The sequence below is a fragment of the Bombus terrestris genome, chromosome 8, assembly GCF_910591885.1.
Source record: "Bombus terrestris chromosome 8, iyBomTerr1.2, whole genome shotgun sequence".
NCBI classification, from domain to species: Eukaryota; Metazoa; Arthropoda; class Insecta; order Hymenoptera; family Apidae; genus Bombus; species Bombus terrestris.
Genome location: NC_063276.1, coordinates 7,304,840 through 7,331,773, shown reverse-complemented (window position 1 = coordinate 7,331,773; position 26,934 = coordinate 7,304,840). Strand labels below are relative to the sequence as shown.

Sequence of the window (26,934 nt, the reverse complement as noted above, 5' to 3'; positions counted from 1 at the left end):
TTGCCGAAGCGCTTTTGATCTCGCTCGCGCGCAAATTACGAGAATCCGTATGGAGAATTTTCAGAAATGCCGATCCGTTGGCTCGATCGACGTCAATGGAAAGAGATTAAATTTTTTGCACCGACTAGCAACGAAGCTTCTGCTTTTATTCTTGAAAGCGACGTTTGTTTTCCGATTCTCGGCAACTTCGTCGAATCGCATCGCGTGTTTCAATATACGAGACACAGAGTGGTAAGCGAAACCGTAGTTCGATCCTGTAATTGGTACGCTTTACTGCCCCTAGGATAATTAGACGGTAATCGCGTATTTCTTGGTAATCGTGCGATGAGTCCTGAAAGCGTGTACAGGTCGAAGGCAAAAGTTGCAGGCAGGACAAAAAGCGCGCGAGTGGAGAAGAAGAGGCGAGCAAAAAAAAAGCTGCGGGGGAAGAGAAAGAGAAAGAAACAAAGAGAGAGAGAGAGAGAATGTCTCCGGGGCGAGATGTTCGGATAACGCATTAAACACCGTTCCTTCTGGAAAGCGATGCCGAACGGGACAAGGAGGGTAATACCCTTGCCGGTGGTATCGTTAGCACGATGTAACGCAACGAGGAACGAGGAACGAGCGGTCGTTCACGTCGTCGGTATCGTTGTTACACGGACACATAGAGGAAAGCGCGCGGCGTGTTGTGCGGAGGTGCTCGGCAAATGACAGAGGAGGGTGCAGATAGGAAGGGGAACGCGTTTGTGTATGTGACGATGTGCACATGTACACTCACATATAGTACACGTATACGTGTACACGTGCGCGCGAGATGCTCGGTTCGTTTGTGGGGGAATTGTTGGTGCGCGGGGGTTGGTGCAGGAATGAAGTTGGCCGACGGGCGAGAGAAGCCTAGGAGAAGCGAGAAACGGTGCAGGGGAAGAAGGAGGAAGGGTGAATCATGGTGGGGTGCTCTCGAAAGGGTGGAGTGGGTGCGGGGTGTCTCTTTTGAGCCGCTGAACTTTGCCAAGTTCGAAACCGTCCGAGGCCGTGGCGACTCACCCTCTGACGTGCATTCGGCTTCCACCCTTCTTCTTCCTCCCCTTCTTTCGTTCTATCTCTCCCTCTCGTTCTCTATATCTCTCTTCCCCTCATGGTTTTCCCTGCATCGGCCTCTCCTTCTATCTACACAGTGTACGACTGTACTCGCCGTACACGTCTCTCTTCTCTTTCTCTGTTTTCTCTCCTCCGGCCCCCGTCTGTTTCTCCTGCCCGTCGCTGTCTCTATTCCTCCTTCTCCACTCACCCCCCTCTACCCGAAACCGCGCTTCGGCGTACCCTCTCAGCCGTCGTGGTATTATGGAAATTTTGAACCAATTCGAAAATCAATAGTCCCTGCCAGGAAGCCTCGAGGCGGCCTACGTTGCAACCACGCTCTTCCCTAGAACGTATTCAGGACCGCGGTGTGTTTCACGATAGGCCGCGTAAGCCTTCGCGTTTTCGCGTCTTACGCACTCGCACATCTACCAAGCTGCTCCGACATTTTGGTACCGCCGCGTCACACAGAGCAACACCTTCGCGGTTTTTTCGTGCGGCGCGTTTTTCTTTTTTTTGCCGCGGTGCTTCGTTCGTGGCGGGTACGAAAAAATTGGAGGGAAGGAAAAAAGGGAAAGGCGAAAGGTGGTTTTAGTTTCTTTCTATCTTTCTCTCTTCCTTTCGGTCGTGGGAGAGGCGCAGAAACGGAGGATGAAGCGGGAAAAGAGAGAGGGGGTCAAAATCTTGGCAACGTTGGAGGCTTTTTCATTTGATGCGCATCGGATTCCGGGACGCTTGGAATCGCTTCGGTTCCCATGAGTCTCCGCGGCAATCCGAGTAAAGGGATAGAGGAGGGGCGTCTACGAGGCTGGTGGGGAGAGCTTTTTTCGTTTTACAAACTGGTTCAATTTTTTCTCAAAAAGCGGGTGAACACCGCGGAAACCGGTTGTGTCTACGCCGACTCGGGACCCGACTAGCCGAGGAGGAGGCGTCGGAGGGGAATGGTCTTCTCTTCGGAGCTCCAGGTTCGTGTAGACTCTGCTATGTAGCCCCGTTCAACGACAGTATCCTTCTACTTAATTGAAGCAACTGATCTCATTGTGTCTGCGAGCACGCTTCCATCCGAAAATCCAATTGCCCGCTCTTTCCAAAACTTTCTCCCAAATGTCTGCCGACGTCTACGCCGGAAAACCAGTAATTACTGAGATTTTTCCGAGTCTCTCGATGAACTTTCCAGCTTTCTCAAACTTTCTTGCACCCATCCTCCTTCCGTAGAATTCGTAATTATTATTTTATCATAGATCGCGATAGCGTAGCCGGGGTAAGTTTGTCGCGATCCTCGAAATTTTTCTATCTCGATCTCGCTTTCGTTTCGATCGAAAGGAAAGCTTTCAACGTGGCTGTTAATCCTGTTGTTCTCCTCGGATTTACGCGACTGAAAATGGATGTTACACGTGCCTCTCGTGGTCAACTTCGCTTTTTTGCAATTTCGTCGTATGGACAACGCGATTAAAAGAGACAGTCACAGAGGAAACGAGAACAACGGGATTAAGAAAGTCTACGGCGCGAAAGCGAAATATTTTCATATTTTCCCGAAACTCGAGAAATTTTCCAACGATATCGAATAAAAGTGATTTGGTCGAGAACGACCCAAGGAACGCAGCAAGGGTTGAACTTACGCTTTGCTTATGCCGCATCCTTCTTCTCACGGTGGAAACGCAATTACGATGCCTCTAAAATAGAACTCTCTTTGTTCCTTCGTAATAAAAAAGAAAAAGGGAGAGAAAAGAAAGAAAAAGAAGCATCTGACATCATTATGATAATAGTGACAAAGCTTTAAGACGATTTGGAAAAGGCTTTTGTGCATGACACACTTCTTCCTTTCGCGAAACCTACTCTGGAGAAGCCAACGCGAAGTAGGTTTCCATTAGCAACGACGTATTATTATTTACCAGGCACGCTCTGAGAATCCAGAAGTCTCTTTTCAGTAGCGTAAGCCTCGCGTCGCGGGCCTGCGGATGCCTCCGACCAACTCTACCAAGATTTCACCGACGCGAGCCCCAGTTTACAGCCGATGCCGTTGTGTTCGACGCTTTATTTTCGTAATTGTCCCTTGGCCGATCGATTCCAATTGCCTCTCGGCGTTATTGTTACTTACGCTCCATTCGGAGCCGTCTTTCACGAAAAATATGTTCTAAAGTCCTCTTAACCCTAATGTGCACCGACGTTTTCTTTTTTAGCGAAGTATCGCGATAATGTTGGATATTATAGGTTACCTTCGCGACGTTACCTCACTGCACGGATATCTTTACAAAATTTATGCAAAAGCTTTTTGAATATTAAAACGTCGAACTTCGGTAAGCGTTTCAGTTGGCCAAGTAAGGATTAAAAAAGTTTCTGCGTTTGTATTTTTTCATTTTCTCTACCTTGCCGTCCTTTTCAGTTTCGACAAGGTCCTCGAACTCGTATTTCGAGTAAAAAACAGGGTCCGAAAGCAGTCGGGTCAAAAAAACCTTTTCCCGGCTAAAATTGCCCATTTCGAAGGTAGCGGTGTTTCGCTTTTTAAAAGGTTGCTGCTGCGTCCACTCTCTACGCGTACCAAAGGCAGAGAGAGAGATAGAGAGAGAGAAAAAGGCGAGAATCCGACGAACAGACGAATGGTCAGGCCAACAACGTTGCTCCGGATGAACGATATTGGTCTCGACCTTCGTACCCTTTCGAATTTATCCTCTTTAATCGATCGACATGGAATCGTTCAATTTTTAGCGTTGCTCGTTATTTTAACCGTGACACCGTCGACTGTCGTCGCGAAATCGCATGGCAAGACGATCGAACCGGCCAAAAATAATCGTCGTTCTTTCTTGAAATCCAGGACGAATCGGACCGATTTCCACGATACACAAAGAAAAGGTAAATATATAGGAAGGTTTTTCGGTATCGTTCAGCGGCAGTCTTTGACTCGAGGGAAAGACGGCTATGAAGATCAGTGGAGTATGTCGCCTAGTAATCGTCGAGTGCACTTGACTAACGCTCGCTTTAGTGGATCTCGCTGAAGGCACGCGTTCGTGTGCGAGCGTGTACACACGCGCGATTCCAAGTCCGTGTGACTCGATGAAGCGTAACTTAATACAATATTTTTTCTCGCTTTGCATACACCACGTAACTCGTTGAAAATTCTGTGTATCCATGCGGTGTTGCTGGACACGACGACGAGTTCTTGCTTGGCTCTGTCGACTTTTTAGCAAGTCGAAAACCGCATCGAACTTACCTCGCCTCTTCTTCTGCAGTTGGATCTTCTATTTCGATAGACATTATTGAAACACGGATGGCTTTTTAAATTGATTTTAGTGTTCCACGTGACTTTGCTATTGGCTTGGCAACCAAGTGATCGCGGATTTTGTCAATACCATCTAATGACAAAATCCGCGATCACTTAGTTGCCAACCGAATATCTTCTTACGAATCGAGCGTTCAAAAAGCAACGGGGAAGGGGGTGGCAAATGTTTAAAGCGGAAATGCGAAGAAGAAGCGAGGAGAAGAGAGCAGCGTGGTTAAACAAAACGATCGCGTGTGTTCGTGGCCCATGCTGAAAATTGCCATGGTTCGGGAAAAAATCAATTTGGCAGTGACTTCGTGGTACTCGAGGAGAACAGTTGGTCACCGTCCAATAACCGGAAGCGGTGGCAACGCTCGAAGGTAAAAGAACGTGGCGCTTATCGCCGAGAGAAAGAGAGCAAAGAAGTACCTCGTCTTTCTGCGTACGCGATTAGCGTCGTCGTATCTCATCGATTATCGCCCCCTGCCCCCTCCTCGCTCATACGTTGGATAGCGTGCAACTTATCCCAGCAATATTTTGTCTTCGCATTGGGTAAAGCGATAACGACGTGTGATGTAACTGGGAGCCCGGATACGTTGAGAAATAAGCGGAAATGATCTCGTTCTCATGGGAACTCGCAGCGATACTTACCACGGGGAACGAACAAATTAAAAACGTGTTTTCGTCGAGATATTGATTTTTCAGCCGGACCAAAGTCAAAAACAAACAAACAACAGATACGCTGTATCTTTCACAAAATTGTTCCGTACGTTGAAAAATATTGCTCGCTATAATATCAAAATATCGAAGATATGGTTAAACCGTCGCTTGTCTTAATATTTTTAAGAGATTTATATCTCTCTACATAACGGTACCGTGTTTTTCGTTCTCAAGTATTTCGTATCGAAACATTATCCTTTGGCACGTTTTTCTTCTATGGTCTTCGAATCGACTCGATAGTTTCTCCGTTTCTTCGGAATTTGAAGTATACGCGGTTCCGGTTTATGAAATTCCTGTACAGATAGACGGTGCCCTAGTTAACTTGCAGCGAGCTTCGATCAATTCAATCAACGACAAACATATTCGCGTCGTGATATATTTATCGAACATGATATTTTGCTCGTCGTCTAACGTAAAATGGAAAAGTTTGCTGCAAAAATCATCCCCTCTACGGATCCCATAATACCAGGGAAGAACCACTTGTAGCTTCAACGCGTGTTACTTCGTGTCTACTTGCAACTCGGATCTTCCAACGAAGATGTAACGTTTAAAAACCACACGTACGATAAGCAAGCGTATCGTTGGTAAGGGAAATATTGATATTCGCAATGGTTTAGCGCATCGTGAAGCGCATTGTGCGATCAGCAAAGAGAATCGAGGCTGGCCTAGAACGGAAGAAATCCGACCGAGAGCCGTTCCACGAGCTTCTGGATTGTTCTTTTCGTTCGTTTCACACGCCAGCGTCTCGCCGTCTTTCTATTTTCTCTTCGGCTTCGCCTTCGTTCCTTCCAGTAAACGCGTCTTTCTCTTATCTGCTGACAAATTGCTCTCGCTCTTATCTTCGCATTTTTTTCCCCTCTCCGCTACGAATCAGAAGACGAATCTCTTTCCTTTTTCCTTTTCGCTACTTCCGTGGTCGAGAAATTTCCAAGGGCACGCGTAAGATTTTCTGAAAAATCGTGTCGTCTCGGAACGGCCGGCCGAAGTTCTACGCGAAAGGTTATCGATGCGGTTACGTATTTCTTCGGAGCGGCGGAGAGCCGCACGATAAGGCCTACTTGTAAAATTCCAATTCTTTCGAAAATACACAAACAGGTCGTTATTAAACCCTGCCACGTACTTTCAGACATTTTCGCTACAGTCGTACTTGCCTATCGCTGACAAAAAACGAGATAATCGTGATCGATACGCACGATTTTTCCTTCCAATATCTTGCCGCAGATTTCGTTGAAACATTTATCAGACTAGCTGAGAGTAGCTTTCTGTTCGTCGAGACAAGAGCGTGATTCAAACGTTTCTTAGAAGAATTAAGAATCGAGAAATAGATAAATAAGCGAGCAAGCGGATATATCGGATAGTTGACGCTCATACGATGCCAATGTATCGTCAGAACGTGGTCGTAGTCTTAAAAATCGCCGTTTTCCTCCGTACGAAACAGGTAATCGCACGCAGTCAGAAAACATTCCTGCGCACTGTCCGTGCTCTTATCAGCCAATGGCTCGTACGAGCCTCCGTTTTCTTCGGGTGTCTTATCATCGCCCTGTGACGCACTTACACTGCATCAACGACGCGCCCGCAAAACAACCCCCACCCAAATTCCATGAAATCACAACCGGCCACTGTGGAAAGAAGGACAGAAAGTCAGCGAATACGTTTGTGGGTGGTAACAGAGAAGCCAATGGAAGAAATAGTCTTCGTTATCTAAACGAAAGTTTAGTCAGATTAATGGAACTTTCGTCGATCGAGTGCATCTGTTCGAAGGCGAGCATCGATTATGCGAACGAAAAACAAACGGTAGCGAGGTAAATGAATAAAGCTTGATTATATACGGACTGATTATCCGCCGATAATTCAGCGAATCCAGACAAGCAGAGTTCTAGCGTAATATCGAAAAATAATAAAGGGAAACAAGGGGAAGTTGGCGTATGTTTTCGACTGATGGTGCATAGGCACAGTGGCGTATCGTTTCGCGGGGCAAAGGGGAGCGGCATCGCATCGCATCGCATCGCATCGCATCGCATCGCATCGCATCGCATCGCACATCATATCGTATCATATCGTCTGGTTTCGTATCGTATCGTATCGTATCGCATCGTATCGTAGAAAGGTAGTGGGAGGTGGTGGTTGGCGATGGCTAGGCCGGGAGGGGACTGTGTCGGCCTAAGAAGGGGCTGCCAAGGGGAGGAAAAAGCTAAAAGGAGGAGGGATACACATCGAACGAACGGAGAAAAGGAGGCAGTGGCGGCGGCGATGGCGGCTGGTCGAGCAGGGGGTAGGCGAGACGGGGGAGGCCAGAAGAGACACAGGACGGTTCCGTGGCATTTGTAGCATTGTAGGTCGTTGCGTTTTATAACGTGACTCCTTAATTTCCGCGACTGGCGCCCGTGTCCGCGAAAATCGTTTTTGCAATCATCTCGTTTCTCGTCGTCGTCGTTCTATTGTCGTCTTCGTGGTAGCGTTCGTCGTGGTGTCGTCGTCGTGTGGTATTCGTCGTGGTGTTGCACGTTGTCGTGCTTGTGTGACTCGTTGTTACGAATGCGAACCTCCTTAAGCGGCGATGAAGCGTTTACGAGAACGCGGCTGGTACCCTTAATGGATCCACAAGGCTTTTTTGCTCGAGCCTCCTTCGTTTTCCACGGTTTCTGACTCGATCGCGGACGGGACGGGACAAAGAGCAGCGCGCGTGGTCGACGCGTGGAAACGAGACTCGGTACGCGGTAATTGCATACAGTGTGTCTGTGCGTCTGTTGCTGCTGTTGTTGTTGCACCATACCTTTTTCTGCGGTTACGTGTCCGTGTCTTTGTGCGTACCTGTCGTTTTCCCACTTGTATACGTGCGTGTGCGTGTGTTGCGATCCTCGTTGAACTCGACTCTCGTTTCCTTGAACGTGTTCCATGCCACGCTTCGGTCGTGTCACGATGCCCACTCCAAGCGTCGCGAACGTACCTCGCGAAACGACGCACCGAGGGAAAGAAACGTCATTTTTCCAAACAAAATGCCGCGTTTTCGCTTCGTGTCTTGCAAACAGGTGGCAATTATCCGTTCTCTGGGTGTACGTTTGGCTGTCAGTACGTTTAATTGGACACGGACAATCTGTGTCGTTACATTGCAACGATATTCGAAAACAATTATAGACCAGTAAACGAGTAAATTATAAATGATTCGTTGGTTTTCATTAAAACGAGCACGATTTTCCTTGCCACGATCTTCGTAAATCTGTTTCGTCGCGCACATATAAATCGCCAAGTAGTTTACACGAGTTCGCAGTTCTTCCGATTGCACGGCGCATCCCGAACGTGACCAAAATGCTCTGCTCGTTCCCTTTCGCTTTTACTTCGGTGTCGTTTACTCGTCATCGTTGTTTTCGAAGATGAAAGCACAGAGGAAATCGTGGCTCGCAGGTAACTCGACCTGTTCTACTACGTGACTAGCAAGTCCTCTTTATTTTCGACTTCGCAGCGCTTTGTCAAAATTCTCGTCCCGAGATACAACTTTACTTTACACCGTGAAAAATATTCCATGTTTTTCACACTTTTCGAGTCGGCGTAACGCGAAGTTTATTCTCAGTTACAGTTGTTCGAGCGTGTCGGTCCGATGTTGTGACTCGCATGATTAATGCGTCGCTCCTTTCACCTGCGTGTCGCCGAGTGGCGTCTAATTGCGCTAATCGCGCCATACGTCAGACGTTCGTTGCACCGGTAGTCCGACCAATGACTGTTCCATCGATCCGTTTCTCATATTTCGGCGAACCAAATTTTCCTATGCGAAAGAAAATCCTTTTCATCGATAAGATGACCGTATCGCGCGGTTTTCCGTCGTTTCGGCAAGTTTCCCTTATCTATTCCGAATCTGTTTTGGTCGCACTAACGCGATCACAAACCCAAACGATCTCGCCGCGTTATGGCACGCAATTGGCGAGCGCGGAAACGACGCTACGCGCGTAATTATACTCCTCTTTGATGTTCGCATTCGGTGCACGCCAGCCGGCAGCACGATGTAGATAAAACAAAACAAAAAAAAAAGAAAAATAAAAAGAAGAATGGAAAAAAGAGGGCGGAAAAATAGAGAGAAAAAGGGGACGGGCCAAAAGGGAGATGCGTTTGAGTTTACGCCCGTTTTTCGAAAAGACCAAGTCACGTTTTTTTCCCCGCAGCATGCGTAGTAAAACTCGCGGAGCTTACGCTTTTAAGTCGACTTTGCCCGTTCCCTCTCTCTCCTCGCCGGCTTTCCAGCTACGCGGAAATATCGCGTAATAAACCAAAAAGCTCGCCTTTTTTACGAATTTATCTCGCCCTGTTTTTTTCCTCTTCTCGAAAGTTTACGACCATCCCGTGGAAATTTCGTTTTTATGTAACAGGTAATTTCGAGAATTTACTTTTCCCGATGGACCATGCCGCTTTGCGCCCTCGTGTGCTCTTGCCTTCTCTCTCTCTTTTTTTTCTTTCTCTTTTTTTCCCAAGCTGGAATTTTAAAACCACGACGCTTCGGTGAAACTTTTCAAAGGGGGACGCGTAGGATCTCGAGCCGGGGATGGTACCGAGTAACTTTTACTTTCCTTGACTTTTCACACCTCCCACCTTCCTACTGTGCCGTGGTCTCCATGATTTTCGAATGTTTGCCAAACGACAAACCATTCGCGCGGGGCAAATATTTTTTAGCGTGACGCTTCTCGAATCGACTTGGCGATTGAAATGGCCGATGGAAATGCTCGTTTCCAAACATACGGGGGAAAAAAAATTCCATACACGTAGATCTAGCTGCAAATATTGTCGACACCTCGACTAGCCCGGTACCGTGGAAAACGCGCCTGGGAACGGTGATTTTCAATTTCCACGCGTTCGCGCGTTTGTTTTCGTCACGGGTTCGACGTTTCGTCACCACTTGTTGTGTCGGCACGTTGATGTTTCCGGTGGAAATCAATAGAATCCATGAAACGAGGCGATCTCCTTGCTACGACCAGTGACTCTGCATTCGTTCAATTATCTCTCTCTTTTTCGCTTTCTCTACCTCCCTCTCTCTTTCTCTTTCTCTGTATATATATATATATATATATATATATATATACGTTCTCTTTTCCACGAAACGGCAGAAGGTTGTATGTAACGTGGCACGTGCGTGCACGAGGAAAAGCAAGCAGTGTGTAATACGCCCCCCTCGTGTGCACGAGAGAGAATCGACGAAAGAGAACGAGAGAAAATGATCTGGACGCAGCGTGCGGCGAGGTTTATCTCGAAGTGCGCGATAAAGCTACCCACTATCGTGGGTCTCGTTGCGCGGCTCTTTGTCGCTTCCCATAAAACAAAAAAAAAAAGAGAGAGAGAGAAAAAAAAGAAAAGAAATCGCCAGGAAAGTCGGTCAGAGCAAAGCGTATTTACGAATCTGAAAATTCGTCCAGCGACGAGGAAGGAACGTTTCTGTCGTGTCTGGTCTATGGAAATTTCGTCGCCGGAACGAAAGAATAATTGTACGATCGGGTTCGTTCCAGTTGATTTCGGTTTCGTTAGGTTCGCTTTGATTCACTCTAGTTCGTTCTGCTGCAATCTACTTCGCTTTGTTTTCTCGGAGATTCTCTAATTCTCGGAGAATCGTGTTTCGAAATAGCTCACGGTGAATGGAAGATAAGTGGAATCAATTTATGGTACATGCCGGTGATAACGAAAAGCTGAGTAACCCGTTTTCGAGAAAATAAATGGAGTCGGCGGAACGTACTTGGAGGGAGGGGAATGTTCTTGTTTCGCTCGTCTTGTCTTCTCGTGCAGTAACTCGCGACCGCGGAACCGTTATGCCCAACTATCGTTGCGCGTATATGCAAGATCTTTGCAGCGTAGTGAGATGGAGGGACAAGGAAGAGGGAGGGACGGTATCGCGATAGAAAAAGCAACGTGGAAGCGAAAGATGGTACGCGAGAAGTCGATAAAAAGGGCGTCGAACCTGTCACGCTCAAGGAACGAAGCATTTTCAATAAGACCATTCGCAAATTTTCTCTACGTTCCAACGGTTTTCATCGTCTCGCTTTTCCTCGCGAATGTGATACGAACAGCTGATAAAACGCCCTCTGTAACGATAATAACCAGTTACGTCAGCATAGAATTCCTCGAGATCCTCTTTGACCTTTCGAAAGAACAGATTTTTATCGGAAATCCCTGCGACGCGACGACGTCTCTCGCTGCTGCGCATACTTCGACAGTTTCGCTTTTAGATGGTCTCTACTTTTTCTTCTTTGTGTCTTTCCTTCTTTACCTTCTTCTTCTTCTTCTTTTCTTTTTTTTTTTTATCGAAAGAAAATAATTCCTTCGCTAACTTGCCCTACGAATTATCTTTTAGTTGTTCCACGGTTAATTGCAGTCTTGGAAGTTTCATGGCTTCCCGCCTGCCAAAGTTTCAACTTTCGCCGATTGTCGTTGGCCCGGAGCTATTCAAAAGTATCCCTGAGAGTTACTTTCAATCGTTGCCCGCAAAGTTTCCAGAAAACTTCTTCTATTTTCTTTTTTTTCGCTCCAAATTCAGATCCGCCATACCTTTGTCTGACGTTTAAGGTTAATTAAACCTGCTTCCTCCGCGTTGATTTATTGTTTTCAAACTTCTCGGAGGTTCCCTGCGCTGCCTTTCGAGACGAATCGAAAAATTTTCCCGCCTTTCAAAGAGTCTCTTCTCTCTCTCTCTCTCTCTCTTTCTCTCGCGGGGCTACTTCGTTCCAGAAACTTTCGTATTTATCATTCGCGTCACGTGGAATTCTTTTTTTCACTTTGACGTACGTAAAAACACATTCGTCTCTTCAATTTTTTAACGCGTTTTTTCTCACTTCTTATTTTTTGGATCGAGTGAAATATCGAAAGACGTGAAATACTTATATATCTCTCCGTGTTATCTAACCGGTCTTGGCATATTTTATACATGTAATATAATATTTATATTCCATAAATTTCTTGTTTTTGTCCATGAATGACGCCATTGTAGTTATCCGTCTCCGCTATATGTAATAATGTACTCTGTGTTTTGGGAGCCGAGAGCGTATCTCCAAAATGCTATTTCAGTAGTTAAGATAAATACGCGTTGAATTCGGGAAATTTTGAAGTTACAGAGAATCATCTCCTAATATTCGAAAGAATTCGCTTGAAACCGTGTAAATACATTGGCAAGTTAAAACGTTATATTAAATAATTCAGGCGAAAAATGACTCGCGATAACATTCTAAGGATATCGAGAATCGAACCCTGAAGCTTCGAATAGAACGCAGAAATCTTGCTATCGCTGCCGGTCTCGCGTTGATTTAACCATGTTATTGCTTCATTATGTAATTTTCACGCTGTCATATTCTTTCAATATTTTTCAAGTACTTCTACCGTTAGGATTATAAATCTTCTAATCTTCTGTCGATCGATAACGAAACTGTATAAAAACAGTCGCGCCACGAGACGCAGTGTACGCTAAAACGATCGCGCGTGGATTCGAGTCTGGTTTAGTGAGGTGCATCGAGAGATTTGGGAAACGCATGGCAGGTGAATAACCAAGTGCGCGTACGGTTCAACTGTTTTTACGATTTTCCAGTGGCCGGTGGCGTAAACGGTTCGATTACGTGAATTATAACAGTATTCTGGCCTCTCGACGAGGCCACTCGGCGCGGCTCGTTCGCCACGCAGCAATAAACGCTTCGGTCGGCGGAATAATCGAAGGAAAAAAGGGGCGGAAGAAGCTCGGTGAATTCACGAGTGGCTCATCGACCGTTTCAAAAGTTGGAGAAACGTTCGCGAATTAATCTTCCGATTAATTTGTAGAGCTCGCAACCTGCGAACGAAAGAACACCGCGTCGTCATCGTCGTCGTCGTGACCACGCGGATTTCTCCAGCGAAAAAGAAAATAAAAGATGACCGGCTCGATGCTCGGAAAAATTCCACCACGATTCTTCCGTGTATTAGTATCGGTATCGGCTTAACGAGAACCTCGGAATTAATGCGCCGTTGATTTTAACGCGTTCTAGGAAGGAATTGAAAAGAGAAGAGGCTCGGCTACTCTCTTTGGTTCCAATCCTTCCTTTATTAATTCAGAAACCGAGTGGTTTTAGAGGAACTATAATTAAGATCGGGCTTCTCATCCCTGCCATTAAGCTGCGTACCACGCTCTTCTTTTAATTTCGGCTTTCCGGTTTTAATTACTTTCTTGAAAATACGTAGTAATATCAAAATTCAGTATTCCCAGTATTTCGCGAATAAAAATTTCCTACAATTATTCGTTGAACCGTAGTAGACCCGAGCCTCGTGTTGGTACGAGCGTGTTTCAAACATATCGAATGTACCGTACTGTTCTAAATTCCGAACGTTCGGTTCGTTCGAGAAACGTTACGATTTTCCACTTTGCTCTAGTCGGATCATCGGTTACCAATGTTCCCTCGAATACCACGATTAAACAACTAATAATACCGGTAAATCTACCAGTTACCGCATATATATATATACATATAGATCGCAAATTCTCGTTTCCTATAATTCGACGGTTTTACACTAAATACGATGACCGGCCGATTCGCGGATCCATTCGACCATAGGCAACAGTTTCGTTCGTTTTAATTAACAAACTTTCTCGCATAACGCTAGAAAATTTGTTAGCGTCGACAATTCGTAACTCGTGTGACGCGTAAAATTTGACGAAAGATGTTAGCAGTTTTAGCGGCGGAACACGGAAAGGGAAGAGACGGGCGAATTTTAAAACTCGATTCGCACCCATAGAGAATTCTCGTCGATGCTAAGAATACGGATCAACGTTTCGACGCTTGTCGACGTTCGAATTGGTTCGAACGCTATCCACGTGGAAGTTAATTAGCAAACGACAGTCACGATCGTCGTGCTCGTCGCTGTTATCTCGGATCGTAGGAGCGACGGTTGTCCCGGCGGCGAGGGGTTAACCCGATTTCCCAATTTGATCCGGATTTCGAAAAGGTCACCGCTTGCCAGCGCTCTTCCGCGTCCCGTTGAGTCGGGCATTTTCTCAACGGCGAAAGGTACTCTAATCCGAACCGTAAACACAATAGAAAGTATCTCAGGGAATCTAGGCTACCGAGCGAGCATCGTTTTCGCGCGCCCGTGCTTCCTACGCTCCTCGTCCGTGTGTGCTATCCCCGTGTACGTAACGAGACCTGAATACCGGGCTGCCCTCCAGCCCCGACAAAAATGTTTGACATCCGGTTACCTCGTGGAGAACGGTCTTTTGACGCGCCATCGGCATTTTTTCGGCCAAGAGGGAAAAAAAGGCGAATGTAAGGTAAGACGCGGTGGTGACGCAGGAATTCGAGAGATGAAAATTAGAAAGGGGACGGAGAGAAAAGTGTAGAAAATGAGGGGCCGGTCGTGAAGGAGAGATCGAGGACATAAAAAGACAATAGGAGAATCCAGTAGGAGGAACAGGGAGACTGGTAATACGATGAGAGATGAAAAAAAGGGGTGTAGAAAGAAAGAGAGAGAGAGAGAGAGGGGGGGGAGATAAAAATATGTTGGTGTACGAAATTGAGAAGACGATGAAAGAGAGAAGGGGTCGTAATTTCGTGCAAATTCGCGCCTTGTCGATTTTTCCGCGTATTGTACCCTCAGCGTTTTCCGATACGGGGAATTTATTGATTCCCACGATCCACAGACGAGTTCCATGGTGGCTTGCTTGCCTGCGGGGAATTTTAAAACCGCAGTCGAGCGTGCAGCCTAAACTCTCTGCCTTAGATATTACCCTCCGTCCTCGATAAGATACGTTGACTAGTTTACTGACTGGAAACCGGAGGATGATGCGCGTTCCATTCAAAATTATTCCCTACTTTTCTTCGAGTTTACTCCAACGAAAAAAAAAAAAAAAAAAAAAAAAAGAAAAGAAAGAAAGATTAGAGGATGGACTTCGTTTTGAAACGCTTGGAACGTGTAACATGTGTTTTATAACGCGTGAAGACTATAAGATAAAGAACGCGGCAAGTCACGTTTCTATAGAAATCTAAGTTCTCTTCTTTAACGTGGTTGACGATTAAGCCGCACGGAAGCCACTTTGATCAGCCTTGAAAATTACAGAGCAGCGATGACGTTACAAATACAAATTCAATTATTTATTGGTAAATAATGAAATTTTATTAAATGTTGGTAAATTTCAAGGTGCCTCTTGCGATGCAATAAACTCGTGAAAGTATGTCATATCCTCATGACACGAATGTTATTTTTTAAAAAAGTCACAAATTCCGAAACGAAGTCCCGAAACGAAGTTCGGTCGAACTTGGAAGATTCGGCAAAAATTGGCGTTGAATTTTTAGCGCGGACACGAATCTTCATCGGAATCCGTGTCTTTTCTAATTCACGACAATTGTAGATTGCAGATTAATCTGGATTTAATTGACGAAATAAACAACGTTACACGGGACAATTGATCGCGTGTCACTTCTCCATTAGATTATAACCACATGTGACTGGACGTCGCCAGTTTTAATCAGAAATTCGCCAAATCAGCTTTCCGATTCGTTTCTAATGGAACTTCATGAGCGGCCGGCGAAGCCGATGAAAGTTAAATGTCGATATTCGACTTTCACGATTTTACAAAGTCACTCTCGATAATTATGCTAATAGATACACGCGGCTCACGTTAATCGTTTCCAGATAATGCAATGAAAACTTCTTTTTCCCGCAGTTTTCCCGGGAACTTTCTTTCTCCCGCGAAATCATCCCGTTCCTCGCATCGATCTCCCTTCGTTTCCAATCTTTCAAACAACTGCAGAAGAAATTCAGCTGCAGTAATCTAATCTCGTTGGATTAGACATAACAGAAATTATTTCCTCGTTCTGCATTCTGTTCTTCATTATAACTTTCTAATCTAATTCCTGGAATTTTCGAAAGGAATTGCGATTTTTAAGTGCTTTGTCCTTGTTTCGATGATATTTTTTTTTTTTTAAAGAGGATGAATCGACGACCGCTGGATCGCGGACATTCGCGCAAAAATCCGAATTTTTGCGAATGTAATTAACACGTTGCTGTATAACGTCGAGTCGCGCACGTGCCGCTCGTTTGCGGTTATTATCCAACAAAAATCCTTCGATCTGTTTTTCAGAAAGTTTTTCAATTATCAATTAATATCGTTGCTGCGAGACAAACGATGGTAGGAAGCAATTATTAGACTCTCCGAGAGCGGAATTTCTTAGTTTCTTTCCTCTGTACTTAACCGCCCAGCGAAGTCATAAGCGAGTAAGCATCGCAGCAAATTGCTTCATAAAAGCAGTCGGTCGTATCCCTCGGTGAAGTTGTAAATTAAACACGTTGCCACGTCTGGTGTTTCTATCGGTCATCGGTACACGATGGAAAACTAGCTATCGGCCACTGGTACAAACTGAATATAATATAATCGATCTAAATGAAACTAATGGAAATTAGCAGGGGCGATGAGAAGAAAAACAAACGCGAGATACATAAACCTCATCGAACTAGATCCAGACGATTCGAATCTAATTCTATAATCGAACCTTAACGAGAAACATTTATATTCGCAGAACTAAGAGTTAACAAAGACCGATCAATTTTAGTTGGTTTTAGCGCTCATAGATATAAGATATTATTATTTATTCATCTCTAACAAAAATAGTAAATTCCATAAACGAAGACACGGTTGAAGGTTTAGTATCGTATTTCTATCAACCGATGTTCCCATAACCGATGATCGGTGTTCCGGTAACCGATAAATTGTACGACGTGCCACGTCAAAAATATCGTCTTCTTTGATTAACGCGTAATCAAATAACTAATGTGTAAATCAAGTCGAGCCTTTCGTGAATGAAACTGAAACTCGAAGTAACTTTGTTCGAGAGAAACGGATGCGAAGATGGAATTTTTTAAAGCGCGTTGCACTCTCAGATCGACTCTGTCTGATGGCCAATCCCTTTATCCGCATGTTACAGAGAAAACACGTGAGACCGAGGATCGTCAGGGGCAGCCGTGATCGAGGTGCACGTTCGAACGGACTCGCGTGTAAATGCTTCGAAGGCCACCGTGTTGCAGGCATTCATCCGGTTGACAGAGGTCCGGGTTGCTTCGACTTGGAGAACGAGCCTGTCGACTGACTGCGCATCGACCGATACCTTCTGTAAGAACCTTTTCCGAACGTACGCAAGTTTAGCGTATACGTTAGCTTTTACCTCGTCCCCTGTTTGCACGCTCAACTCTCATTTACATCGCGGATGCGTTGTAAATAGCGTCGAACTGTAGCATCGAACTAACGTAGAACCGGAAGAAATAAAAAGTCGTAAATGCAACAGTTCTACTACGCTTGCCAGACGTTGCGGAAATGCGCGGAACAAAATGACCTAACAGGAAACGTATCAATTACAGCGTACTATTGAATCGCGTAGTGCAGTCATTTTCAAACGTAATTTTCTCTTAGGCGTAATTAGACTGCGGATTTTTACGCCGGCTTTTTACCAATAAAATATCGAAATATTATTGTCGTTAGTTATCACACGCCGATTTTTCCATTCCTCCTTTTCTTTTAGCTTCTCCTCGCTGAAAGCTTGCCGATTAATATCCAAGCAGAGAACGTACTCGCCGAGCCGAGTATCGTGGGAACTCGAAAACTATCGCCTTATAAATCGACTATTAAATTGCGATACGCGTATATCGTGCAGCGTAGAAACGACCCTTTGCCTGGTAATTAAGGTAATTTCCTATAAAGATTCGTTTCACGATCTGTCGCAACGTTCGCCGCGCTGGTTACTCGATACCTCGCGTCTTTTTTAATTCCTGCTTTCGAACGAGCAACACCTATTCCTCGAAAGAGAGACAGATATCTACAGCTATTCGACCGAAATGTGTAATTACTGGTTTAGCTAGTAGCGTTGCGTGGAATGGTCAAAAATTGCGATCTTCCTGACCCGAGATTAATGTTGCAGAACGAAGAAGGAAGGCGGTGGGATTACGGTGAACCGCAAGAACGGATCTTTGGCTTGGACAAGCTGCTGGCGGTGCCAGATCCGCGCATGCTTCAGCAACGAGGCAGTTCAGCAACGACACCACCCGCGACGTCATCCTCCAACATGTTCCCCCAACAATATTGCCTACGATGGAAATACCATCACAGCAACCTACAGACCATGTTCTCACAGCTGCTCGAGCGACAAGCTTATTGCGACGTCACTTTAGCCTGCGAGGGCAAGACTCTCAGAGCGCACAAGGTAAACAAAGACACGTTTCAACATTCCCTCGCGTTGCCCTTTTTGTCACGTGCGGCGACGAACCTTCGCGAATTTCCGCGAATTCATCGGTTCAACGTGGCAAATTATATCTCGCGATGCATGAAATTAATCGGCTTCGAAACGAAAACAACCCTTGTTAAATCTTTCGAATTTTTAGTAGGCAAAAGCGAGACACGCGGCACCGTGCGATCGATATTACGAAAAACGATTTATCGTTTTCGTAGGAACTCGTCTATCGTCTATCGAAAGATCAGCAACTTTTGTAATTTAATTGGATAAAGTTGGTAAATTAATCGAATACAATCGTATTCTGATATAATTGCAAAGACACTTGCAGCAATCGTACAGTACGATGAATGTATCGTTTGAAAGAATTCGATTGATATTAAATTTCAATTGGAGTGTTTTATTGTTTTTTTGGGGGGAAAGGATCATGGACAAGGATCGTTTTTGTTATGAACCCTTTCATTCCCATTAAATTTGGTTTGACGTAAGCTTGATCAACTTTGTATGACGAGTATATCGCGTGTTTTATTTTGTAGCGAAAAGGCAACGCGCGGAAGAATCTTCGTTACTATCGCATTACCATCGGATTTTACATTTTACTCTATATAAATGATTCAACTTGGCGGATTAATTGACACGTGTCACTTAATTCCAACAGGAAACGTGAAAATATTTAATATTTGACACGTTTTGTGTCTTTATACTGGGCGAGCTGAACAAGCTGATGAAAAATTTAAAATCCGCTCGTACATGAAAAAGCTGATATTTTGGAAAGGGAAAATTCGTTAGAATATCCGTGGATGTTAAACCGAAAGAATAATTGTTATAGCTGATCCGTAGCCCTTTAACGGTGATAAACTCTGCCCTTGGTCCAACTCGATAACCTTCTATTCCCTTTAAAATCCCTTTTCCACGCGTGCGTTCGGTTTCAGCTATTTTATGCTTTGAAATGTTTTAGAGGCACACGCTCGTTCGCTCTGCGTCGTTTAACGCGTTACAGGTGCATTGTATCATCGTCGAAACGCATAGTACTCCATTTTCACTTTCCGTAAATTGGATACACAGTTTTCCGCCCTTTTTTCGCCTAAATTGCTACACACACACACACACACACACACATACCGGCTACATTTCCTCTTTCTTTTTCCATACCCTTAAACCAGGATCAAAAAAGGTGTTTCACGAATCGAAATCGCGTTAGAAAAATCGGTTCGGATTAAGCGGTTGCGACTGAAATCGTCATCGTTCGCAGTTAAACGGAGTGCGATTCCGGAAAGAAATTGTACGTTTTTCGAAAGAAAAACAAAAAAAAGAAAAAATAAAAAGAAAAATTGCCAGTTCTAGAAAGGCGTTTTTCCGTAATTAAACTCCATCCTTGGAGAGTGGAAAAAGCTGGCGAGTAGACGACAACGGGAGGACCCAATCTCGTCCAGCTTCCATTGACTTGGACGATAGCGTTCATCCGTTTCATCCCCTTGCGTTTTTCCTCATACACGTGTCTCTCTATCGGTTCTCTGCCGAGCCCCGTTTCGCCTATCCCTTTCTCTCTCTCTGTCTCTCTCTTTCTCTTGGTAGGTTTTTCTGCGTGCCCACCTCTTGGTTGGCGGCGCAGTGCCGGGCGGAGAATTTCCTCGATTCGTCTTATTGCGCGTCGCCAGGCGGGTGAAAAGAGACGAGACGAGCCGGCCGACGAAGCCGAGGACGAACGATAGAGCGAGAGGAAAAGTCAACGGAGAAGGGTGGGGGCGGCAGACCACCCTCGCCTGCCCCGGGGAACATAAAACTTAACAAACGATCAATTTTCTGTTCTTTGTTTCTTACCAGGCTAGAACTACGGTATTTCGCCACTCTCTGTTCCCCACCCCCTCGAAGAAAGAACGGTGGTTCTCCTTCGGCCCCAGCCGACTCCCGTTCAACCAACCTCCACCTCCACCCTTTTCTTTCTTTCTTTCTTTCTTTCTTTCTTTTTTTTCGTTTCTGTCTTTCTTTTTCTTCTTTCGCTCTAGCTTTGCTCCCGCTGTGCTTCGTTTCGCCCCCTTAGCCTCTCACCCTCTCACTTTCCCTGGCAATCGCTATCTTCTTCTTTTCTTCCCCCCTCTCCCACCCCTTTTTGCGGGGGCTGTTTCACCCCCTCTCTTTCGAGCCCGACGGCTCGCCGCCACCCCTTCCATGTTTCCCTTTTTGTATCTCCGTCTCGGCTGTGCGTCGAAACGAGCCGCGCAGAGGAGAGGCACTCTATCAAAGTAGAGTACGTTTGGCTTGGTTTATTTTTTACTTTGGGAGGGGTCCAAATTGTAAAATCAATACTTCCTCCTAAATTTAGAATGCCGCCACCGAGCGACGCCGACGCGCGCGGCCTTTTTCCTCGTTCCTTTTCGGCCTCGTACACACCGGGAGGCTTGGTCGCGCGCGCGTCGCGATGCCGCGCCGCTCCGCGCGGGAAACCGGCAACACACACAACGAGAAATAGAGGAGAGGGTGATGTCGCGCGGACGCCGCCGCCGCCGCGTCATCGCGCCGGAAAACAAAAGCCAACGCGCGGACGAGTGCGCGCACTCTTCGAGACACCCCTCGGGATCAAAAACGACACCAACGTGTAACCAGCGGGTCCACCCATGCCTCTCTTCCCACGTACACCACCGTACAGAAATACGGTTCAACCTGCGTAATTCGAATGTCAAGGGGAGAACTGAAATCTTCGACTTACCGTAGCTTTAGAGTCGCTGCGATTTACGAAAGGAAAATCGCTATACCGCTGTTAAATTACTGTAGCGAAAATTATTACGAAGGGTCCCGTCTTACGAGTTTCTGAAATCTTTCGAATTGTACGAAACTCGAAGAAAAAGAATCTCGAAATTCGAATTTTCACTCGTTTTCGGTAAGTTTCACAAGTTCGATTTAAGATCCGATCTCTTAGGCTTTCCATCTTTCGTTTTTTAATTCTCGCAGCATTTTAATTTACGTTGATCGGTTTCTTCGTTCCAGAAGAAATTCCTTCTTTCCGTATGAACGGTTCGTCTTCGATTTCAAATGCACTTTCCGATCTCGAATAAAGGTGTTCGCAATTACTCGAAACGTTTGTCACGCGACTAGAGTGGTTGGTTGAACTGTCCAGATCCCATCGCGGCTCGTAAGGTCAGGAATTACAGACAGCTGCTCCCCTAGCCTCTGCCACCTGTATCCAGGTGTGCTCGATGATCGTAGATGCGATCACGAACGGGGAGGGAAAATAGAAGTTGCTTTTTCCCTCTTCTCCATTGTTTTGCCTGATGATATTTCGTTTTTGATAGCGATGGAACACCACGTATTCAAAAATAGTGCACCTGTGAATTAAAAAAGTTGTTATTATATCCGAGAGATTGGAAAGTCAATTAACGAGTTCATTAGTTTTCCCCGTAACTCCGTAAGCATCTAGCAACGAGTTTATTATCTCTACAGTATGAAATTTCGCAAATTTCGAAATTTCTCGAAAAATCTTATCTCGACAGTTCGTAGAACGTATTTTCGATAGATAAATCAAAAGATAGACGCGTTTATTTTTCGATAGCCGGTCAAAGCGGCGAGGTACTTTAGCGAGAGACTTGTCACGTTTTTCTACCCTTTTTCCTTTTTTCTTCTTCTTCTTTTTTTTTTGCGAGAAAGACTACGGAAAATACGAACGGCAAGATATACGCGAATGACAGCGTAGGTGGAAATACTCGTTCAGATTGAAATATAAACGACAGAGGCGGTGGTGCGATCAAAATGTAACATCAGTCGTGCTACAATGTTGTGGTTTGTTTTATGACGGTGGTGCGTTTACTTCCTTGTTGTTCGTTTTCACGATCGCCGCCGGTGAGAGGTTAAATATCGATTGCTGTTCGATGTAACGCTTTTGGCTTTGCACGTGGCAGCTGAGGTCGTCTTTTTCGTAAAATAAACCGATTTCAAGTGCCGGGACCCGACGATCCCTGATGCAGACAGCTTGATTTCCGACTATTGTTATTAAATGAATGGATGTCCGTGTTTTGTGAATATTTTAAAGCCCAGGACGATTTCCACCGATACGATATGCCTGTGCACGTCGTTAAACTCGTTAGAGAGACTGGCCGAGATAAGGTGCGTTTCGTAACTGCCATAGAAACACCATCAAGTTGAATCCTCGAGACACGTCGACGGAAAAAATATCGATTTCGCGACGAACACGTGCAAACAGAAGAAAAGCGAATTCGTTCGTTTCTTCGACAGCTAAGATGTATACCCCTGTTCGGTATAAACACTTAGGCAGACTTAAATAAACATGTAAAATCAACCGATGATTATGTAAACGTTGAACGGTTATTATCTCATTTGGAACGTTGTATTATAAGAAAATGATACGTGCGATATTATAGTAATCGTCTTAAGCACTTTCCGATCTGGGACCATATGGGAAACAGGGTTTCATAAAAATACCGTTTAACAGTTGGGCCGATGGTTTTTCTTGACGACCAACGTTCCGTTAACCTCGAGTTCTCCGGAATAGGCGCGACACCGAGCCGAGTCTCCTTTATATTCTTTGAGAAGCTCGAAGATGAAAAAGATGCTATTGGCAAGGCGATCGAATGAAATGAAAATGAAAAATTCCAGCGAAATTTCCACCGGCGATCTTTCATCTCTGTAAACTTTCGCGTTAAAATCGCTGAACGATACGCTCAAGGATGGCCGTGCCGGCTAACCGCATCGCGACCTATTTTTTCAAAAGCAGTTTTCACCTATAGACCAGATTCTATGTATACTCCGTACTAGATACCGAATAGTTTCTAGGTTAAATTCATTTTTCATTTATGCGAAATTCACCGTTCACTGAATTTCCCGACTCGTCACGAAACCTAAGTATATTCCGATCTCTCGCGTATTCCAGTCAGGGTGTGACGTTCAAAATCTAACACCTCGATCGACCGACCTTCACTTTCGTTTCGACGTTTCGAGCTCGATGGAAATCAATTTCGCGAAACGAATCCCAAGGTTGGACGAGTCCCAAGTCGTTGGAAGTCGCCGCTCAAAGATCTCTGGGAGAAGGTAAAGGATCGCGCCACTTTAACTACGAATCGTCTGGGAACCTAGTCAACTGGCGGTTGTTCGGTTCGATCGTTGCCACAATTTTTCGATCGTTGGTCACTATGTGAACCGACAATCGAGGTCGGTCTATCGATCAAAGCGGGCGCGGAAACGCAAAGAAAACGACAGTGAGATTCCTCGCGGTCTGCGACCGTGACGATGATATCCACGCGTGTTCTCAGGTTCTATCCCGCCAACAGGAGATGCACATTACAACACCGTGTGCCTCGCGGGTAATTATATGCCGTGCCAGAAGGGTTGCCAGGTGCCAGGGTCGTTAAACCCGGACATCCTGTGTTCTAAAAAACACGACGCGCCGCTTCCTAACTGTATAAATAATAGTACGCCTTTATTCCGTGAGCCAACAGTCGAGCGTGGCCGCGACGCTCGCCCGAAAATAATCTACATATGCGATTTGCTGCGAGATATCGCGATATGAAAACGATCGCCAGTAATAATCAATTCCTTGTTGCATCGTAATATCGTTCAATATCTGCAACGGTACGCAATGGTAATGGAAAGAGACGATAGATCTATAGGCAAGAGAAAGATTCGCTTCGTTATAGCAAATGGAGATTGTTATTACCAGACTGCGGATTTTTATGGAAATTTATGTTTCTATGGGCGCCACTGAACGAACAAAACTTAGATAGAGATTCGTTTCATTTATTAAGAATTAAAAATCAGCTGTAAATTACGAATACTTTACCGTGGATATTTTCTGTACTTTTATATATTACTACGTATACTGTACGGTTTTCCATAAATTCATAGTTTTATATAAATGCACAAGTATCTACAGTCTGATCATTACGATGTTACATGTATATGTACTCGTTCTTTAGCCGGTTTAACGTTTCCAGTGAGACGGTAATTCTCCAACGTTTCGATAATTTCCTGATGATTCTGTAAGTTTATTTAAATCGTGCTAAGCAAACGAATACTCATGGGAACGGGGTTGTACGTAAGTTAAAGCCACACGGCAACTTGGATTCGCGTCGTACGCAATGAACACGTTAATTAATGCCACGGAATAAAGATCGTGCTTCTCCGGTCAGAGCACACACGATCCACCCACTCGTGCAAACATAAATAGAAAAGATTTGTTCGACGAGAGATTCGTTCCTGGAGCACGCGCTCGACAAAGACTCGATTAACACCGACGAGCAGGTAAACAAAGCGTTCATTAAACGACGCGTTGCCGGCAATGAAACGAAGAGAAAAAGGAGGTCGAAATTCGGTGACACCGGCGTGAAAAAAAGAAAAAAAAAAGAAAGTAGTGAAAACGCAGCCGGTCTCACCGACACCCCGGGGAAAATCGGCGCGTTGGTGATTCTTCAAAAGCCCGGGTGGGAAACGCGCGCTTGAATTTTCTCCCGGTGCGCGTCGGGACAACCGGACGGACGAAGAAAGAGGATGGCGAAAGCGCGAGTAGCAAACAGAGAGAGAGAGAGACAGAGAGACAGAGAGGCCGAGTGCTCTCGCACGTGTTAATGGGATTTTACGAGCGACGCGTGGCGAAGGAAAAGGTCGTTTCACGAAATTAACACCCGCCGAAGCGAGTGAACTCGTAAAAAAATATAATCGATATTTTCGTACAGGCGTAAGTACTTTTTTCCCCATCCTTCCTCTCGCTTTCTCTCTCTCCATCCCTCTCTCTCTCGCTCTCTCTTTTGTCGTCTGCGTTCACACTGAGTCACGCTTCTCTTCCCTCGAAACACACACAAACACACACACAGCCAAAACCAATTCTCCTTCTCTCTCATACCATCAGCAGTGGCGTAGAAGATTAATTTGTTTTACTCGTGTCTCGGAGTTTAATATTTTTCATTAGATCTCGCTCTTGCTCGTTTCCCTCGGCCCCTATTGGCGTACATCTACATTGTCGCAGCTGTCGCGACGTCTCGCGAGCCACGTTTCAACGTAGCAATTCGCAGACCAAGCTTCGCGATGACGAAGAATCGCGCCACCTATTCGCTGGCCCTTCGGGATTCACCGATCCACTCCACGCCTCGGCGAAACTTGCAATTTCAGCTCGCACGCGATCCGAGCACCGTTCCCACGGATAACTGTATTTTACAAAAATTTATGCCCTCACGCGGTTCTTTACCGCGTAAATATCCTAATCGATCGTTCGTCCAACTTATTTGAATAAACGTCAGATGTTAACGTCATTCCAGCTCTCTCGGCAGTTAGCTCGATCAACTCTGCTTTTCACGCAGCTTTTCCATCTTCTTGCATACTCCTCTACTTTATTACATGTTATCACTAGACACGATTATTGCGAAATCAATGCTCATTATCGTAAGAGACGAGTTATTCTTATAAATGTACTTGTTTTCTGTATTTCGATTTATGAAGTTGATCCGGCAAACTCGTTCAACCGAGGGTATTTACGAAAGCAGATGGGTTTCAACGAGTGTTGGTCTAATTGCATAATGAACAGAATCACCTACGTTCGTATCTCTGATAGAGCGTCGAAATATTTTTCACAGTATTCCCTCTAATCTTTCGAGGAATATTCAGGAATGTTATTTCTGTTCGCTATTTCCATACGAAAATTACCGCGCAGTGGCGTAGGAATTTTAAGTATCGGTAAAATTGATATTAATACCGACGGTAGGAAACGCTCTTGCGTTTAATACATCAAGAATAAAGAACGACGATTCGCTTATGTGCAATCTTATCGATCGTCAGTACAAAAGTTCGGTCAACATATAGCCATATAGAAATTCTGGAGAACCTCGGCTTACGTGTTCCAAACAACAAACGACGTTCGTCGTAGCGATCTCGAATTACGAGTATATGTGTATATAGTGTCGAGCGAAAGGTTCACGTTCGGTCAAGGGGTGTAACCAATCATGTTAGCTCTCGTCGCGTGTGATTGGAGGAGATAGATTGATTACGATTGATTGATTGCGATTTTTGAATGTATTTACGCACAAAAGTAGCGTGCGTGTACTCGCACACAGTCAGCTGTGTTGTCACGATACTTAAACGGTTTCGCGACGTGTGAAGCGATTTACAGATAGATGGCGATTTAACTTGTCTGTTTCGAGGTATAATCGCGGTTCTAAAGCGCACCGTTTCAACATTTTTAATGCTACAATATACTTTTATTGTTATTAATATTACCATTAATATCGATAATATAGTTTTGTCTTTAGACAGGCGACGTGTTCGGTGCCGGCCTATTGCGAGACGCGTATACCGTTCGGCTTGACTTTGTTCTCGAACGGGACAAGAAAGAACACGGAGAACGGGCGACAGGCTGGAAATAGCGGCAAATTATAAAGTGATCGGCCGAGCAGCACATAACACGTCAGAATCGCTAATACCAGAGCGAGAAAGCATTACGCATATTCTATTCGTCTTTTATTAAACGATGTCACTGTTCGTTCGAGCAGAAAAATTTACGACCTTTCGCTTTCGCGAACCTCTTACTCGTTCTTGGATTTCTCACTCTGTCGGCGAGTTGCTTATTTCGAGACAGAAACGTTCCTCGTATCCTTTTATCCGTTGCGCGTTGCGCTTTTCAGAGAACCGAAAGCCAGTGATACGCGAGAAAGATGTGCGCGGAGGTGCCGGAATGTAACACCCCGATGGAATTCGAGAGGTTAG

The 26,934-nt window shown here is 45.2% G+C and overlaps 1 protein-coding gene across 9 annotated transcripts in view; it reads left to right on the top strand.

Annotated features, from left to right (window-relative positions):
• LOC100642212 overlaps positions 1 to 26,934 on the top strand; it is a 76,523-nt gene that overhangs the window by 30,044 nt on the left and 19,545 nt on the right. For 3 of the 9 annotated variants that reach the window (XM_003397311.4, XM_012311246.2, XM_012311247.2), the window contains 2 exons: positions 16,939 to 17,123; positions 17,926 to 18,207. In XM_003397311.4, the coding sequence (XP_003397359.1) occupies positions 18,013 to 18,207 (195 nt within the window). In that variant the 5' untranslated portion in view covers positions 16,939 to 17,123; positions 17,926 to 18,012. The other 6 variants (XM_048408301.1, XM_012311248.3, XM_012311249.3 and 3 more) reach the window with 6 other exon arrangements.